The sequence below is a fragment of the Bombus huntii genome, chromosome 9, assembly GCF_024542735.1.
Source record: "Bombus huntii isolate Logan2020A chromosome 9, iyBomHunt1.1, whole genome shotgun sequence".
NCBI lineage: Eukaryota > Metazoa > Arthropoda > Insecta > Hymenoptera > Apidae > Bombus > Bombus huntii.
This window is the reverse complement of record NC_066246.1, coordinates 13760059-13779968: the sequence shown is the minus strand read 5'-3', so window position 1 is coordinate 13779968 and position 19910 is coordinate 13760059. Positions and strand designations below refer to the sequence as shown.

The window sequence follows — 19910 nt, the reverse complement described above, 5'->3', positions numbered from 1 at the left end:
GCATTACTTATTCCCTTCAAATTTATTCCTCCAGTCGCACACGTCGCATACTCACACTCGCACGCGTCGATTCTTTTCTCATTGATTATTTTAAAAGCAGCATTACGATATTCTGGGAAATAAACTAACTAACAAACGGATTGATAGAAAAGCTTTTAAACACGGTAAACTGTGTGACGGGATACGATGCGATGGGTTACAGTAGAAGCAACTTGCAGCAGTAAAAATGTAATGTCGTTCTCTCTGTATGATGCGCGCAAAGAGAACAATTAGCACTGTCAATTGTAAATAAGTTGACTGTCAGTCAACTGTAACTACGATTCAGTGTGTACGGTTTCATTCGAAAAAATGCAACGGACAAGTAAGTAGAACTAGAAAAATGGAAATGAATGAAGAAACAAATTGATTCATGCCCCTTCTTTTAAATCTTTAACTGAGATGCTGTTTCAAAATTGAAATGCGTATGTACATTTGTACACTGTACACACGTAAATATGAATTTAATGTCTCACAATAGATAATCACATATATAAGGATAAATACCAGTAAACGTAACCATAAACATATAAGTTTATGGTATACAACATTTCAGAGCATTCACCCGTTATCGATAGATATGTAATTGACAATTTAAATGCTCCAGTAGCAGGGATACTCCTGTTGTTGGATTATCAGTAAAGGGATGTCTTTATTCGTTTTGTATAGTATCTTATCTGTGTAAAGTTAAAACCGATAATGCTCGTAAACGAAAAACATCGATGCGGTCAGCTCGACTTGGCGAATCAAAATTAGTATCATACGGAACGGCAAGTCGCACCGTTAGCTCGATCACTGAAACTTATCACTGATTAATTGAAACAGCAACTACGAAATGACGCGGAAACATAGACAAATGATAGGCTACAAAATATTCTGTATGATCGTCGTTCCAACGATGTATTTGATCTTCGTTAATACGTTAGCAATATTTCTTCCAAACAATGCAGCAAGTGCGAATAACCCTACGGATACGCGTAAGTCTCGTTTTCTGAATTCTCCGTATTCTCAATTCTTCCTCTTCCTTCCTCTTACGTTATATGTGTCTTATACATATCAAGTAATTCATATCGTATCATATTATTGTCATAAGTAAACAAAAGTCCATGACTTTTGTTTTCTTAAACATACATTTGTCCCTTATTGCGACATGCACGATTAGTTGCGTTCTCTCAAAGAGTAAAGGAACAACTAATAACAAGCGATAAGTAATAAAGGGCAATTATGATGAAGCATTCGACGACTAACGAATGCGTATACACGGACGCATGCCGCTACGTTGAACGAAAAAGATGGTGGAGATATCGAGATACTAAAATTTAGAATGAATCATTACGTAATATGTTCGCATTATAAATACGATCTATATATAGTATATTTTATATATACATATAAAACTTTCACCTTTTACCTCTACGCTTGTTCTCCTTACTTTCCATTTATAATGTAACATAGTTCCTTCGTTATCATTGGAATTTACGCGTATAGTTACTATTATATATCATTACGAGTACGTACATATTCTATCTCTTTAAGGACTTCGCAAGTTATTGCAAATTGGACCAAGCGCTATCGAAGCTGGAGAAAATGAAGTAAACTGCACTCCTCCGGCGATAAAAGAATTTCCATCGGATGGCCTTACTCGACAGCAAAGACAATCGGGTTTTATAGCTATACATTTCGTGATAGCGATTTACATGTTTCTGTTACTCGCTATCGTTTGTGATGACTTTTTTGTGCCGTCGATTAAAAAAATTTGCCACAGTAAGTTCAGTATAGCAGCTTTAATTCATTTCCACCTTATTTTTATTTCAAGAAAGGCTATCGTCAAGATCTAAGATAATTTTTCATATAGCTAATACAGTTAAAACGTTGGAACTATTACATGGATTTGATTTTCAGAGATTAACGTAACAGAAGATGTCGCAGGAGCAACAATTATGGCAGCAGCTAGCTCTAGCCCAGAGCTGTTTATCAATATCGTAGGTACTTTTGTCACGGAAGGAGATTTGGGCGTCGGCACGATTGTTGGTTCTGCTGTTTTCAATATATTAGCTGTGCCTGCTTGTTGTGGTTTATTTGCAAATCAGGTGAGATCTTATCCTTGCGTCTTACACAGACGGAACACACTATCGATTATGTATGAATCGAAAATAAAATCAAGTACATGAAAAAGGAAACCAAGAAATAAACACGAATAAAGCAAATCTTTGTTCAGGTATTGAATCTGGAAGGGTGGCCTGTCACGCGAGATACTATCGCATACGCATTCACAGTTCTCTTACTTATTTTAACTTTACGAGACGGTCGTATCGAATGGTACGAGGGATTGATTCTCGTTCTCTTGTATGTTTTGTACATTTTAGGTAAGTTTATGAAGTACTATTCAGGTAATTCCCCATCGTTACTTGATTCTTTCCATCGATAAGTGATAAAACCTTTTAAGTTAAGAAACTAAATAAATATTTCGTTCCATTTTTACTAATCTTTATTGCTACTTTATAATTTCCACACAGACTGCTTGTATCTCTAATTAAATGAAACGGAAATGTTTATCGTTCTAGCAATGTGTTTCGATCGGAAGATACATCAGTTTGTTCAATCGGTAACAAATACAAGAAAGAAGTATAAGAATCTTTCCGAATCAACTCCCCTACTTTCTAATGGTATTGTTTATATCGATTAATTTTTTATTCAATTCAATTCTCTGAATTATACATCGTTGAGTTTCATTTAAAAACACACGTCATCCGTTTGTTCTGTCAGACCTGGTTAAAAGCACGGATATTATTTTGTTGGAATCGAGCGGTGAAGATGAATCGCGTAAGTAACATAGATTGCATGAAAATATGTACAAGAATCCTTTGAGAAGCCTTAATCCCAATAAATATCTGCCTATGTGTATATATACATATATTATTTTAGTTGATATCGTGAATATGAAGAATTGGCCAAATTCGACGTGCGAACGGATTTGGTGGTTGATTACTTGGCCTATAAATTTTGTGCTTCTCATTACGATTCCTGACTGTAGAAGAAACACATTGAAATCTTGGTACCCCCTTACTTTTATCATGTGTATAATATGGATAGCAACTACTTCGTACATAGTTGGATGGGTCATCACTGTAATTGGTACGTATCCTTGCAACAATTGTTGTTATCGTTCCCAGATATATAAATGCACTCGTTTTATTCTCGATATCGATTTAAAATGATCCTTATTTCAGGTGATACATTTAGGATTCCTGATTCCATAATGGGATTGACGTTTCTTGCGGCAGGAATGAGTGTACCGGAGGCTGTTTCTAGTGTTATCGTTGCGAATCAAGGTAATTTTCTTCATTTTGCGCTTTCACTCACCGATACCTTGCTAATAGAAGAATCAACCGGTTAAAACGAATTTTCATTTAAACGCACCTCCAAAGTAACCGATTAACCTTTGGAGTGATTTTCTTGTGGTAATCGGTACATCGATCAAGAAATAATATATATGTAGCTAGCGAATAGCGGTCACGATAACGTAGCTATCGTGAAATATCACGATAACATAGTTATCGTGAGACGGTTAGGTTACGATAACGCACCGCGTGATATTATCACGACGTTATTATCAAATCTGCCTCATCTTAGAATCGCTTTATAATCAGTTACAAACCACGTCGTTTCATTATGTATTTACAGTATTATAAATGTTTTTACTTTTTCTTCACGACTAGCATTCATAAAGTACCGATATTTCACGATTTCTTTTCCTTTGTTTTTTCCTAATCTTTCTTTCTTATTTGGTATTGTTGATTCAAAATATGATTTTAGGGCACGGAGCCATGGGCATAAGTAATTCGATCGGTTCAAACGTATTCGACGTGTTACTTTGTCTCGGATTACCTTGGTTCCTGAAAGCAGCACTTTTTCCGAAAACACCTGGCGATCATTATGTAACGATTAATTCACAAGGTCTGGTTTACAATTCCATATCGTTATTTTCTACTCTCACCGTACTTTATTTGTCTCTTCTAATTGGCAAATTTAAATTGACTCGATCCATTGGAATAGTTTGCCTCATTATGTATGTAATTTTCTTGGTATTTGCTTCCATCCTCGAACTCAATTTGTTCTTTGTGGTTAATTTACCAATATGTGTTCACTGATACTTTATACATATGTTTGTTAATCCACTGACAATCTATCTTTACTTACTAAGTTTTACAAAAGGATTCGGAACTTTGAATCAGGCTCTCCTTTTATCTCCTTTCGATATTTTGATACGCACCACGAATCGTTGAAACATCAATTGAACATTGGTTTCACAATGAATGTATCGTGCTTGTCGCAAATAATTCAACTTTTAATCAGTTCATTATATTTTCCTGAATGTTTGTGTGCATTCTAGTGTATTATTTTGTGACGCATATGTACTTATGAATTTGTGCACATATAAATTTAATGAGTGTAATATATGAATGCCTATGTATGTATGTATATATGATATTTATATAGCTATTTCAACGATTTACAAACCATTTATATTTAGCATAAGTGTTTTTCAAATAAATTTCTGAAGTACTGTACTTGTAGTTTAGCCAAGATACGAAAGAAAATTACAGAGATTTTTATAGTCCTCTGATATACGTAACATATAATGTATCTCATTACAAAGTAAGTTTCAATGGAAATGTATAGCTGTACGAATATGTCAGAGAAAGAAAAAGAACACAATTATTTATGTCATCCAAATAGACGCATTATTTCATTTGATATTTGTATATTTTTACACTACATTATTCATTTTACAAGAATTTGCCTATCAAGAAAAAGAAAATACATATGTATGACATATTATAAAGGTGTAAAATACAATGCTTTAAAGTTGACCGCAATTGGTAATTACAACCTTCTGGTGTGTTTTCCCACTTTGTGAGCCATAACTTTCAATTTTTTTTACTACACCCATACCATCAACTACAGAACCAAAAACTACATGCTTATTATCCAACCAAGTAGTCTTTATAGTAGTTAGAAAAAATTGTGAACCGTTGGTGTTAGACCCAGAATTTGCCATAGACAATATGCCTGGTCCAGTGTGTTTCAATTCAAAATTTTCATCTTCAAACTTTTCCCCATAAATAGATTTTCCTCCTGTACCATTGTGATTAGTGAAATCACCACCTTGGCACATAAATTTAGGAATTATTCGGTGGAAGGTACTTCCTTTATATCCGAAACCTTTCTCTCCCGTACAAAGAGCGCGAAAATTTTCTGCTGTCTTTGGGACTACATCTGTTCGTAATTCCATCACGATACGACCCAATGGTTTATCATCAGCGGCTACATCAAAATATACTCGTGGCAAAACCATAACGATATTTGCAAAACGTACTTTACTTTTTCACAACGCAGGTGACATATAATGAGCAACAATAATTAAGTATACGTTATTTTGTAATTCAACTTATGCTACTTTAATTTATTTAAGAAATAACTGAATCAAACAAAATCGTTTAGCAAAAATAACTAGGTTAGTTTCTTTCGCTTAGAAATATATATGATTAAAGTATGATCGACACGACATCTTCATTGTCACACTGTACCAGATGTGACCAGCCTAAACATAAATCAGTTATATTTATGATATGTAGATATATTCTATACATCAGCGGTTCTTAATCTTTTGCTTACCACAGATCTCCTTTAAATATATAATTTTTTGTTGTCGCAAACCCTCAAAACCTAATTTAAAATTCAAGTCTAGAACGTGCCTTAAACATGTATATTTAAAACATCAATTAGTCATCAAGAATTTATAAATTTGGAGAGGATAAATATTTTTTATTCCAATAATAAAAGGGTAACTTATGTATGTAAAAACTTCGCTGCCTCCCGGAGGTTTGCAAGCTAATTGTTTTACATATTTGTTTATTTAAATCGTTTTATGTTTTAATAGATATTATCTGATATTACGAATAATATATATACATATATTGTATATGATCATAATTGAGATCATTCGTTTTTTATGCATACTATTGTATACTTATCTTCTATATGTATATATTATAATATGGGCCATTTGGTAAATATAAACGCACATCCTTTATATTCGTTATAATTTCGATAAAACAATCTGTTATCAATGTGTGATACAATTTTTAGCATTACAATTCTCTCTAATAACTTGTTCGATATTATTAATTCATTATTATAACAAATCATGCTGCGAAAGCAGGCAAGGGTGTTATAGACGGGTAAAACGTTGCTATAGATGGCGGTTGCATACTGTATTCTTGAATTACTGTATCGTTGGCTTTCTATATTCGTTCGAAAAATTTGTGACAGTAAAGTGTGTTGTCGACGCCCAGTTACTCGTGAGTGTTTCGGCTAAATTTTGTGTATTTCTTTTCTTAATGCGATTTGCATTTTGCTATGGGTTAAATAGTGAAAAATGTCACTGCATATATTTGAGCATATATTCGAATGATAATTTTTTAAAGTAGAAGTCGATAGATTTGACAAAATACCAAAAATGGCGATCTGAAAAAACAATTATTTCATACAACATCTACGTATAATTGGATCGACTCGTTGAGAATTGGCAAACGTGCACCTTTCCGTCATTTCTGCATAATATTTCTTTCTATTCGCTTGACGGAAACGAATATCTTTGAAGTAACGTTTGGAACGTTCAACATATATTTCCTTTTACCTAGTAAAGTATACAATAGAACGTTAGGGGACATAATTGGACGTGACGGGATGTAATGAAACGTGACGAAAACTGACAGAATTGAGTAGGACTGGACTAGACCAGACATTGCAAAACCGAACGAGACGAAACTTTATGTTACTTTCGACGATAACCTCGTGTAAGAGAACTCGGTATATGTAAACGTATACATTACCACTAATAACGTTTACACGTTTCTTTTGTACATAGAGATTTCCCAGGGAAAGAGGAAAAATGCAGACAATTAAATGCGTTGTAGTTGGGGATGGTGCAGTAGGTAAAACTTGTCTGTTGATTTCATACACAACGAATAAGTTTCCATCCGAATATGTCCCAACAGTGTTTGATAATTATGCTGTGACTGTTATGATTGGCGGTGAACCGTATACCTTAGGATTGTTCGATACAGCAGGTAATTATTAGTTTGCTCTACATATATATTAAAATATATTTGTTTTTCTTTCATCTGTTTTGTTAACTATATGTGAAATAATTTATTGATTCTTAATCTTTGATTTAAAGGTCAGGAGGATTATGACCGGCTACGTCCCTTAAGTTATCCTCAAACTGATGTGTTTCTTGTTTGTTTTTCGGTTGTGTCACCATCGTCATTTGAAAACGTTAAAGAGAAGGTATATATGTGGATTTCATATTTATAATATCGTTAATTGTATTTAGAAAAGCGATTTCCCAGCTCAGTTAGAATTCTTGTATCAGTGGGTTCCAGAAATTACTCATCATTGTCAAAAAACTCCATTCTTACTGGTGGGTACTCAGATCGATTTACGAGACGATGCAGCGACTATAGAAAAACTTGCAAAAAATAAACAAAAGCCTATATCTGCGGAACAAGGTGAGAAACTTGCCAAAGAACTGAAAGCAGTAAAGTATGTGGAATGCAGTGCTCTTACACAGGTATGATATTGTTTATAGTATATTTACCCTTATAGTTGATGACGTTTCCTCGATTCTTAACATATCGTTTCTTCGAATGTTTAGAAAGGTTTGAAAAACGTGTTCGACGAAGCTATTCTAGCAGCGTTAGAGCCTCCGGAACCAGTTAGGAGAAGACGATGTATCGTTTTGTAGAGAGCAACTAATATCGTTTTTAAAACCTATTAGCACTGTTCGGGCGATGACTGCTGTATGAGTTTGTCATACAGTGCATACGAGAATACTTTCGACTAATGATAGTTCGTCTGATTATCTGTGCGATCTATCTTTCGTTTTCAAATCATTCGACGTACGCTCGATTCGAAGAAAAAATTCGATCCAGAAAAGGTGAAGACAAGCATTTTATGTATAAGAAATATCCACACATATACATGTATATTATGTGCGTACATGTGCACGCGCGCGCGTGTACACACACACACACACACACACACACACACACACACACACACACACACACACACGTATTCATGCATACATATGCACTGAACGCGCGTGCACAGACACCCCCCCCCACACACACACAGAGGCAGACACACCCATACCAATATTTATCCTTTCGTCGACTGGTTCATCGAAAAAAGATAATCTACGGTTGGTTTTTTGCTTCAACCAATTCGAAGCAGCGAGCGAACATCGATGCTTCTTGGCAATCGCGTGGAAGGAACAATGTAATTATTGACAACTGTGAACATCTACACGAATTTCGTATAAAAAATACTTGTAAAACATTCTTCTATTTAATATGTAAGACGTTTTTATTGATAACTTAGTAGTGTGAATTTTTTAATAAATCAGTTTAAAAAAAGATTATGATTGAAACATACGAGTACAACTTTTATAGTTTTTTGTTTACCTTTACGTCATTTTTACGTTCTTTAATGATTTAACTATTTTTTCTTAACAATAGTGCTCGGGGTGCCTCCTTTTATCTCAGTTTTCGATACTTTCAAAATGATAAAACCTTTGACCTGTGGTTAAAGCTTTATTTACATACATTTTTTCACGATAATATATCATGGAATAATTAAGTAGTAAGTAAGAATAATTAAGTAAACTATATTACATGTAAAACCTGTTTCTAAGCTTGGCCATTTACCATAAAAGTTTGGTATCTAACTTTGGGTTAAAATTGATTACATTCGAATTCGAATGTTATCTTATTTTCTATTCTATCATGATTACTTAATCTCTATTAGGTCGCTATGATGTTGACTGCGTTATGCTGTCATCATACGTGTATTTTGATATACGCACACTAACATTTGTCGACAAAAGGTTTATCATACGTTTTATGAAATAAGATTCATTTCTTTGTCTCTGTTACCGTTTGCCATTTAAAAAATCAATGCATTACGCTCACGGAAAGGATATCACAAAAGGTGCGGCATGCCTGTTATGTGTAGTCGTGTAACGTACTTATGGTTGGCTTGAGTTTCAGAAAAAGAAAGAAAGACAGCAAAGTAATATTTTACGCAGAACGTGTTCATATGATCATTACTTACTTTTGGTCATTTTTTTGAACACTAGTATTTTTTATTATGGTACAAACAATACAAAGTACAGAAATCTTTACTAGTAAAGTGTAATGTATGATTTCAAAGTTATTTTCGTTGTATCACTTTTGACAGTGATAAGTTCTTCTCGTGGATTTAGTCTTTCTTTCGTAAATATAAAACGGATCAAAACACTAGGTCGAAAGAAACGGAATAACGAATACGATACGAACGTAATTTATGAAAACCGATGTTTAACAATAGAAAGTCAAATGCATTCGATCATTTATAAATTTCATCATCGTTTTTACTGTTATGATTTTATTTTTATCAGTCTAAAATACCGATATGTATTTAAAAGAAATAATGATGAAACAACGTAGCACGTTAAATATCAAGTTAGCTCAAGTGTACTAACTGTGGCGTTTCTATTTGCATGTTTCGCACCTTTTCTTCTTTATTGTAAAATTTCTAATTAATTTATCAATTCCACCGCAAAAATTGAATTCAATTTGTTGAAAATAATTAGCGTCAGCTATACTTACATGTAGTATACATCATAGACGCCGTAAACGTCCTTCCCTTTGGTTTATGTTTATCGATATCCCTGTAAGTATTTCGCCGTGACTAGAATCGATTACAACGTACGTACAATTTTGCCTCGTGAGAAGCGATAAAACATAATTTATCTTTCGAAATTACAGAGGCCCTGAGTTGATCTTTTTATTTCTTGTTCCTGCTATAGGTCGCATTAGATTCGATTTCGATTCAGTTGCAAATGTGGCGAGAAAGGGCAGTTCGTCTTCACTTGCGTACCTTATCGTCCTACGTGAATATTTTTGATAATAGATGCATAATAAGTCGATCAAAAATTATTCAAGGAAGATGAACACCTATGTTTTGGTATTGAAACGCGTATTTCAAACACGAATTTGAAAATTCGTTCATCATTTTGGGAAAATCTCGCGAAAATATTCACAAAGATGTGGCTGTGTATTAAATATAACGATTGGTTTATGTCCTGCTGCTGCGTGTGCGTGTAGGATATTCAGACACGTGCAAACTTTTCACAGTAGATAGATTTAAACATTCATGGCATAGTATATTGAATTTTGCGCATGTGTTGGTAGAGCCTGGACACCATTTGAATTATGCGCAACATAAGAATTTGTTGTAAGTAGAATTCCAGATTGCGTAACGTCGTGGGATGGCGCGCTGGCTGCTCCTTCGGGAACTCCGCGTTCCATTGTTGTGTAGTTGCCAATTATCTGCTGTTGGTGTAATTTTGAAGGCGAACAAGGGATTTGTAAGGATGATGACGAAGAACAAGACGACGAAGAGGAGGATGAAGAGGAAGAGAAGGAACAAGATGAAGAGGAGGAGGAGGAGGAAGAGGAGGACGAAGCAGAAGAAGACGAGGCCGATGCCGGGGACGATGAAGACGATGACGACGACAACAACGAGGAGGACAAGGCGCAGGAAGTCGAGGATGAGAAAACGGTAACTGTGGACGGTGTTGAAGTTACAACATTGTTAGAAATGGACTGAATGGTTCCTGCGCGACATACGGCGTCGAAGTTGGCACTGCTGCTATTTAGAGTATCGGAAATGTGATTCGGAAGAGTAAAATTCGAGGTCTGTAGAGGTGTTACGGGTGTAACAGTTGGTAGAGAAGAGGATGACGAGCACGAAGACGGTTGTGGCAATGAAGGAGAGAACGAGGTAGAATTAGAAGGTATCGAGATAGAAGCGGATGAGGACAAAATTGTTTGAGCCGATTGAAGATCGGACGAAGGTGTGAGAACTGTATGTCCCAAATGCAATTGGTAGAATCGATAAGATCCTTCGGTGGTTGCTATTCCGCTACCATTGAACGCAGCGCATCTCGATGGCGCTATTACAGTATAAGAGGACGAGGAGGAAGATGCTGCGGATGAGGCGGATATAGTGGATGGTAAACAATAAAAAGTAGGTTGATGATTGTGTCGATGATAGGGATGATGCTGATGTTGTGCGTGATGATGAATTTGTAACGAATGATTCGCGGTATGAGGAACTGAGGAAAAAGTGACACCGGAAATTCGAAAGTCATCTGGTTGCTGATGATGATGCAAATGAAGGTGCAAGGTTTGTTGGGTAGGCTGTAACGCGATTGGATTAGTGGACGAGATTGATGTGAACCGAGAATCAAAAAGAGGAGAGGAACCAGGAGGTATAGGATGACTGACCGAACCGGAGGAAAGTGGCGAAGCTTGATCAAGGTTTTGAGTAAGATTCGATATCGGCGATACCGAACGATTCCCTAAATGGAAATATCTAAATTGTTGTGGCGCTGGTGGTGGTTGCGGTTGTGGTTGCGTTTGTATTTGCGTTTGCAATCGATGATCGTTCTTATTAGTTCGAGGATACGGATACCTCTCGATGTGATTCGCGTAACTAGGAGAAGGATGCGATGGCAAGATTCGTTGGATATTCTGGTAAGTTGGATCGGATAATCCGTTGTACGGAACGAAATACATGGTACGGTAACACTTGCCATTAGCAGGAAGTCCGGCATATACGGTGGTAGGCACTATGTTGCATCGATAATTGGTAGGAGTCGTTGCAATAGGTTCCCTTCGTCGAGTTTTTATGGAAGGACCGCCGCTCGTACAACTTCTACCAATACCAACGGGAGCGATGTTGTTTATATCAGTCTGTTCGGCTCCGATTGCGATACCTCGCGTACTGTGCATATTCGCAACATTTAATTGTTCTTGAAAATACTGTTGATCGTTACTCCTTGGATCTTGGTAAAAACGAAAGGTACTATCGTTTGCCGGTAATCGAGAATGTTGTCGCGTGAACAGGTCGTCCGTGTAGGGCTCACGTTCTAACGAATTTTGGCCAGTCACGTTGGTATTCTCTACAATAGTCTGATAGATATCGTCAATTTGCTTCTGCATCGTATTTATTCTGTTAATCGTGTTCGCGTCTTGTTCGTCAGCAATCAAAGTACTAACGAACGAGTTCGGTGTAGAAACGTCGATCATTTCATCATACAAGGCAATCCGACTATCAACTTTAACGCAATTGTTCTCGTAATACGTCGGTAACGAGGAATGAAAATTCGTTTTGAGAACATTTGTGTTATCATTTTCCAGAATTGTCCGTTGATGAAACGAAACATTTTCATCCATGTTATCTTGCTGTTGTCGTTTAATACCGGTTACAGATGGTCTACGATTAAATCCGTAATCGTTTAATTCGTCATCGTCGTTGTCAATATTACCAATGTCTTTATTTCCACCGTCATTACTGCCGTTACCGCTGTTGTTGTTGCTGTTATTATTGTTGTTATTGTAACAGCGACTAACTATGCGTTCTATCTCACTACTGCTACCGCCACCACCACCACCACTACCACCACCACCACCACCGCTGCTACCACTATTACCACCAGCACTACCATCACTACCACCATTACCACCAACACCACCACCACGTTCATGATTGACATTCTCATTGGATGGAAAACAAAGTTGGTGTCGATTATCATTACCCTCGTTCTTTCCATCAACGATTCTATCAATTTTATCCTCAACGTTGTAACTATTGTTAGTGTTAGTGACATTCATTACCGGCTGATATTGATTTTCGACTTCGTTGTAACGTCGCTTTATTCTTTCGGTTCTGAATTTGTCTTGTTCTACAAATGCTAGCAATTCATCGGTTGTACTATCTCCTATATCGGGTCTGTTGTTGATACTCGTCGGTGTGCCTTTGGTAACGTCCGGTGGACCTACGTAATTTCGACCATCTTCGCACAGCGCGGCTTCGATATCTTCTAAACTGTAAGGCGAAAACGCGTTGTAGCCTATAGTCGAAGCACGATTTTCGTTCACCATTATTCTAGAATTATACCGATAATAATCTTCTTGAGTATCCGTATTATTAACAGTTACACAGGACAATGGTGCCAGACTAGCTAGGAATTGTCTACGGCCATCGGAATTATTTGTTTTTAAGGAGTTTTTCGATTGCTGACAGTCTTTGACGTTATTGTTTTTTCCGTTGCTTCCAAGACCAAGATCTGGCAAGTTAGAATGAATGCTTTTTTTATGTACAAACAAATCGGTCAATTTCTTATATGTCGACTGATGTATGCCATCGGCAGTTGCAGTACTGGTAGTGGAAGGATTTTGCTTATAATAATTGGAGCCTGTAACCATTGTGGTCATAGTTGTGGTTGCCATTGCCGTGGTTATCACTGACGACAAGCTCGACGACGTAAGTATCGTCGTTGCCATTGCCGTAGTTGTTATCGTAGCGGCAGTGTTGGTGGCGATGGTCGTCGTGAGTGCTGCATCGGAGAATGCGGTGAGTTTTGTAGCGACATGTAGTGTTGTTGGTAACTCTGCTGCCATCGACGACATGTCGGCATCGTGTCTCAATGACGGATCATGTATTGGTAATTCGGTATCGATTTCCGTACTTGTGAACAAATCTGTAACACCCTTGGTTGAATTTTCACAAACATTGTCTTCCTCTTGGTCCACGCAAGTAAGTTGACGTATTCGTTCCTCTAGCGACAAGTTTTTCGAAGGAAGAACTTTCTTTCGAGAACTCGTGCGATATTTATCGAGAAGACTTCTTCGAAGAGTATTCCTCTCGATCGTTCTCTTAATTGGATTCATTGAGTCGTTATTAAGAGAACTGGTCTGATTTTCACCAATTTTTGATCTCTTTGCGACATCGAGAAAACGTAAGTTCTCCGCGGTAACGAGAAATGTCGGGCTATCCTGTGACTCGTCAAGAGTATGCGCCGAAGAAATCAATTTACCAAGAGGAGCCGGAGGCGGCGAAACGAATCTCGGGTTAGGAAATAACTGTCTAACCGCAGAATTTGGTTTAAGACTGTTGCCCGTTAAAGAAGAACTACCCAGTTTAAATATAAGGGAGAGCTCTTTTATATCCGATGGTGTTTGGTTTACGGCAAGTCGATTTTCGTTGTTCTGTTCTTCCGTATCGCTTATTTTGTTAGGCAAATTTGGCTGCGTATCATGATCATCGTTAGCATTGCGACAACAAATTTCTTCGTTACGTACGATACATTCGATCGAATCGTTCTCATCGGTTGTAGTATGATTATTCGTCGTCCGATTAACTGCTATTTCTGTGTCATGGGAAGCAACATTCTTTTCAGAAACGTTCTTTTGGCTGGTTTTCTTTCCATGTTGCAAGTCGATATCTTCTTCCTTGCTAATTTCGCGTACAATACGTCTTTCGGTGACAGTTGTCATAGTTATGGTTTCCACGAGATACCGATGGCGAGATTCTAGAAACGAAAAATGCTTTTGCGAATGTTTGCCATCAGAAAACGTTAATCATAATGCATATTTGCATTGAAAAATTAAGAAACGTATAAATATACCACTAGTAGTTGCTTTTGGTAGATTCTCGTCCATTTTCTGTACATGCCCGTTATTACTATCCATTACCTCGTGGTTGCATCTGGATTCTCCTTCGACCTCTGCACCTGTAAAAATACGATACGCCATCTTATTGGTTACTTCGATGTTCAATGACCGTCGGAACGTAGCCAAGTGTAGAATTGACGCGAATATCAACAAGTACGTGACAGATTTTATAGTACGTCGACGAGCAGTTTTAGTTAAGAATGTACACATTCTTTTTTCCCCGCATAGCACGAAAATGCCGGAGTCACGGTACACTGTACTTCCGGCGGCTGCTGACAACCCGTACAATCAACGTTCACGAACATGAATAAGTGCGCAATTATTATTTACGTATTCGTTCCGTAAACGATTTTCTCCTCTTTCCTTTCTTTTTTTCCTCCTCTGTTCCCCTTTTCATTGGAAAGAACTTTGCTATTATATGTATGGAATTTATTCGATACGGTTTTGTCATTGAATAGAAAAGTAAGAAACGTTAAGAACAAAATTTGCATTACACGAAACTGTGAAATTTCACATAGTGGGTCTATCGCAGAAATAAAATAATCTATATAGGAAAAAATAAAGAAACTTATTCCTTGCTCGAATTAGGAGGTATGTATTATTCATGACAATACATTTCACATTATGGAGAGAAATGGTGTGAGAACGCCTGTGAATATTGTACAAAAATATAATACCTAGCTTCTTTATGTTGGTTTGTATTAATACTCCCCTTTGATTCAAGCTTGGTTGGATATTATTGGGAAGTAAGAGAAGAAAGTTCAGTTCTTAATATATATATATACACGTATATTATATACATATATTATATATATACACACATATATTCATAAAGAGTATAGCAAAAAAAAAAACAAGGAATGTCACAAAATAGCTTTGTTAAGAAAATTAAACTTTAATATTCAAATCTATCAAAAAAAAAAAACAAGAAGAACATTCATTAAGTTTAACCATATTACTAAGAAAATGAAGCTTATATCTTATTAAGACATCATAAAAAAGAATGACTAATGAAATATTAAGTATTTTACAGTAATTGCAATTTTGTTTTAATTTGAGCATTTAATAATGAAACAAATTAAGACATTTCTACTTCTACTATCACTAAAAATAAAAGAAAACACCTATTTCACAAATAGTCACTTTCTTCTCACGTATTTGTTGTGGATGACGCAACATGTCATAAAACGGATAGGGAAATTTCGTGTTTTGTTTCAGTACATGTGGGCATTCCCTGTTATTAATCAAACTATCAAATCTTCAACACTATCTTATGGAGACATTTTGATCGTTATAATCATTGCTATTTGATACTTTTACAGTCTCAGTTACAAAAAAAAGAGAAAATATGTTATAAAATGGAAAATCACGAGAAATGGACGTTTCTCGTTGTTTTCCCTTTACCTCTCACATTAGAATGAAACTCACCTGCCGTTCGTTGACAGTGAAGATAATTTAATGATGATCGTAAGCAACATTCTGCTACGTTAGACAGTTCTCCATTAGAATAAACATCTTTGTAACCTTCGGGTGGACTTAATGTTTCTTGTTGATGATCTTGACTTGCAAGTAACGGTGGCGATGATCTTTCTATCAATGGTTGCGATGGTGCTGGCGGTGGTGGTGGTGGTGGAGGTGGTGGTGGTGGCGGCGGTGGTAGTGGCGGCGGTGGAGGTGGTGACGGTGAAGACAACGTAGACGATGCGATCGTCAATGGCGGCGAAACAAATTCAGTCAGAATTCGTCTGTAACTCTCGACATTCTTTGCTCCATTAACTTTTTCGCGACTTTTGCTTTTGTCTCGTAGATCTGCTGAGTTTCTTACTTCTCTCACTACTTCTTCTCCTACATTCGATCTTCTCTCCTCCGTTTCCGCTATGGTCTTTGGCACTTGGATTCCTTTTTGTACTACATGCTCCTTTCTTCTTATTATGTCATCTTTAATTGCCTCCTCTACCATTAATTCCTCCTCTTCCTCTTCCTCTCCTTCTTCGATTTCTTCTTCATCTCCTTCCACTTCTATTTCATATTCTTCATCATCTTCATCTTCTACATGTAACTCAACACATTCGAATCCTTCGCGAGTACAATTTTCTTCTCTGAACGTGTTTTCGTGTATCATTTCTCCATCTCTTTCTATATCATGGTATCGATTGTTATCCGAAACACCGAAATGGAGATTCAACTCGGCTCGACATTCTTTACAGTTTCCCAAACGCATCAATTCATGTTCCTGGCAACAACAATCACAGTCTTCTTCATAATCGGCACAACATTCTTCTTTTATCAATATTATATAATCAGCTGCAAAAAACTCGTTCAATTTTTCGTTGATTACAACCCGATTTTTCTGCGATCGTGTTTTAGATTGACCAGGTTTTTTTAACAAGGACTTGAGAATTTTCGCAGGCTGCTCTGCCGGAAGTTTGCTTCCGTGCTCCTTCATTATTGGGGCTTCTTTCTTCCCCCCCCCTATATGCTCACTATATATCTCTTTTCAATGTCTATACCCGCGCAGTATTCCTTTCTCTATCTGTTGTCCACAGGTGTGCGTTACAACGTTATATTTCGACTTTTTCCATCAATAATTACCATGTTGCGCGTCCTGGACGCAACAGTATTACTTTTGTCTTCTCAAGTTAAATTCCAATTGCAGTTTCAGCTCCAGACTCCTGATGTATTTCGATATAATACTATGCATAATCGATTACCCGATACGATTGATAACCCGATCCTCTTAATTAATTAAGTATCATCGAGCAGCCACGCCATACTTTTCTAGAGACGACTATTGTTCCGTTTCTGTAAATTTGTTAATTCGACGACACGTTAGGCGATAAACAAAATCAGTCGGTCAATCGCACATAACCGACTCATCACGATTTGTAATTGTGATGCAAGCGAATATTGATTGAATTTTATTCAACATTGTAAACGGAAAGGAAATAAAAAGAAGAATGAGAAGTGAAAATTACTCGTAAAATTGAAATCGATGCACTCTATCCGTTTAAACCGTTGTTTTCCTGGTGTTTTGTCTCATCAATCGAAAATTATTCGACGTACTACGAATTATGTAATAGGAAAAGCTAAATCGGTAGCAATGAAAAAGTGAACGAACGAATGAACAAACATGCGAACGAGCGCGTGTAATTAGAATCATTCGATATCTCCTTTATTCCATAGCAGCGACAAGCAGCAAAAACCTTTCTGCGTGCAGCTCGGAGTTTTCATGCCTTGGTATTTCACTCGTTCGTGGGAACGATTAGTTCAAGCATTATCACCGGTCATTATTATGTTATATATATATATATATATATTTATATTACATATATATAAGTATTATTATTTCATTATTATATGTTACACTAAACACCGGTATTGACACTCGTCGACGACGACGATGGTCGTGTTAACCGTACTGTCGTCGTCACTGTCGATGTTTTCGTCACGATCCTCGTTAGCGTTGCGTCGTTGCTTTCGTCATTGGTACCGTTTTCTTTTCCGAACGTTCAGTATTTCATTCGTTGTGCGCAAGCGAATGCTCGTTTCAGGTAACACTCGACCGTTTATCGATCTTGGACGGCGAACGTGGGCGCACTTCTAAACGATACAACGCACCACCGCCATAGTTCTCGTTGTAACTCGTACTTTCACCGTATATACGCGCACATACTTGCATATTTGTACATACGTACTATTTAATATTCAGCAATGCAACACAACCGAGGTATTACAGTCGAACAAATGAATTTCACGGCTGGTTAACAATTATTTCACTTCGTTTACCTATTGATGAAGTATTAAAGTGAAATTATATTACTGTACAAAATTGGTGAAACGTTTATACAATCAAGGTTATCTATCGAAGACTCGGTAAAGCTTCTGATATTCACGACGCGGCAACGACAACTCAGCGCAGCGCAACAATTCGAATCGTATACACCATAGCTACTCGTTCGAAACGAACGCCGATGCTAGCTGTCATCGGACCGTTTCGACCTCGAGAGGACACCACCTCACAACCGTTGCCTAGAGTAGATCATTAACGCGCATGATAACCGCGCATTGCGTCATAATATGTTTGAATTTGTTCCGCGCAATAGCAAACAGTAAACGAAGGGTCGGTTGCGATAGAAAATGAGGATTTAATATTATATTATTATTAATAGGTATTAACAAATCTCCGCTTCCCATCTTTTTCATAACGCGCGAAATAACATTAGGTACACGTAATATGAAACAAAGCGATCCTAACCCAAACCTACATTAATTATAACTTTGCAATGGTCTGGGCACGATGTTTTAATTTTTTCGTTCCATTAATTTTATGTCTTTAACTTACGATTTTCATTTATTTATTTATATTTATTCATTCATTTATTTCGTTATCCATTTTACTACTTCTCAATTGTCTCTTATTTTATTTTGTTATTTACTTAGTTTTTATTTATTTTCGCCGAGTATCTTTACATTATTTCTGCGAATTTTATAGTCATTCGTGTCGACTTGTATATTTTATGACAAAATATTTCTAAGATACTTTATAATATTTTTAATGATGATCGTTTATTTATATGTAGTTAAAAATATTAAAGAAAGTAGCGCGTGAACTTACAACAAGATGATTCACAGAGATTCTGCAGTCGAATGCTTTGACCGCTTCATTCTTTATTTTTTGTAACAATCGTTTACTGTACCATAATAAAAACAGTATAATATTTGCAGAAGAATATAATAAACTAATAACGATCAAAAGTTTAACACGAAATACAGTTCTAACAACTAGACTAATGGCTCTAATCCAAAACGCGGGTAGTTTTGACGATGTCAATATACTGTACACTGTACAATTATTCTCATTAATATTCGGATACTCTTTACTTATTAGTTATCTTATTGATAACTTTTTTCAAATTGGAGCAAACGACGAACTTTTTTCAGAAGTTGGAAGAATTAGTTTACTAGGATTGGTACCTTTTCACCGACATAAATCTACAAAACGTCGATACGCCTAATATTTAATTTTAATATTTTAATATTTTAAATTTTCATTACAGAGTCACATAAGAATATGTAAGAAGTGACTTTCACTATTTTTTCATAATACTGATCAATTGCATCTTTAAAAAGCTTTTTTTCATACATGATCTAGTAAACTAACTCTTCTAACTTCAAAAAAAAAAAAAAAAAAAAAAAAAAAACGTCGCATGGTCGAATTAAAAAAAAAGTTGTTCTGTTTTA

At 36.3% G+C, this 19910-nt stretch overlaps 4 protein-coding genes across 8 annotated transcripts; 2 read left to right on the top strand and 2 right to left on the bottom strand.

The window, feature by feature from the left end:
• The first annotated feature begins 374 nt into the window (after positions 1-374).
• LOC126869694 (sodium/potassium/calcium exchanger 4-like) lies at positions 375-4616 on the top strand. Its single transcript, XM_050626556.1, has 9 exons — positions 375-1013; positions 1573-1800; positions 1939-2126; positions 2255-2402; positions 2601-2702; positions 2803-2859; positions 2962-3171; positions 3267-3368; positions 3853-4616. Exons 1-9 carry the CDS (start codon positions 872-874, stop codon positions 4185-4187), a joined length of 1512 nt encoding a protein of 503 aa, XP_050482513.1. The 5' UTR covers positions 375-871; the 3' UTR covers positions 4188-4616.
• A 139-nt stretch (positions 4617-4755) lies between these two features.
• On the bottom strand, positions 4756-5641 carry LOC126869698 (peptidyl-prolyl cis-trans isomerase). The gene has a single exon (XM_050626568.1). It carries the CDS (start codon positions 5393-5395, stop codon positions 4901-4903), a length of 495 nt encoding a protein of 164 aa, XP_050482525.1. The 5' UTR covers positions 5396-5641; the 3' UTR covers positions 4756-4900.
• A 605-nt stretch (positions 5642-6246) lies between these two features.
• On the top strand, positions 6247-8540 carry LOC126869697 (cdc42 homolog). 4 transcript variants are annotated; one of them, XM_050626564.1, is made up of 5 exons: positions 6247-6401; positions 6971-7172; positions 7283-7392; positions 7478-7675; positions 7760-8540. In XM_050626564.1, the coding sequence occupies exons 2-5, from the start codon at positions 6995-6997 to the stop codon at positions 7847-7849; spliced, it is 576 nt and encodes a 191-aa protein (XP_050482521.1). In that variant the 5' UTR covers positions 6247-6401; positions 6971-6994; the 3' UTR covers positions 7850-8540. The 4 variants fall into 4 exon arrangements, with proteins under 4 accessions (XP_050482521.1, XP_050482524.1, XP_050482523.1 ...); XM_050626567.1 differs by lacking the exon at positions 6247-6401 and adding an exon at positions 6408-6702; XM_050626566.1 differs by lacking the exon at positions 6247-6401 and adding an exon at positions 6408-6742.
• Positions 8541-8685: 145 nt separating this feature from the next.
• On the bottom strand, positions 8686-18804 carry LOC126869693 (probable serine/threonine-protein kinase DDB_G0282963). Of its 2 annotated transcripts, none has more exons than XM_050626554.1 (3): positions 16098-18804; positions 14624-14728; positions 8686-14527 (listed from the first exon to the last, which is right to left on the bottom strand). In XM_050626554.1, exons 1-3 carry the CDS (start codon positions 17113-17115, stop codon positions 10293-10295), a joined length of 5358 nt encoding a protein of 1785 aa, XP_050482511.1. In that variant the 5' UTR covers positions 17116-18804; the 3' UTR covers positions 8686-10292. The 2 variants fall into 2 exon arrangements, with proteins under 2 accessions (XP_050482511.1, XP_050482512.1); XM_050626555.1 differs by having other exon boundaries at positions 8686-14543; positions 16098-16246.
• Positions 18805-19910: the final 1106 nt, after the last annotated feature.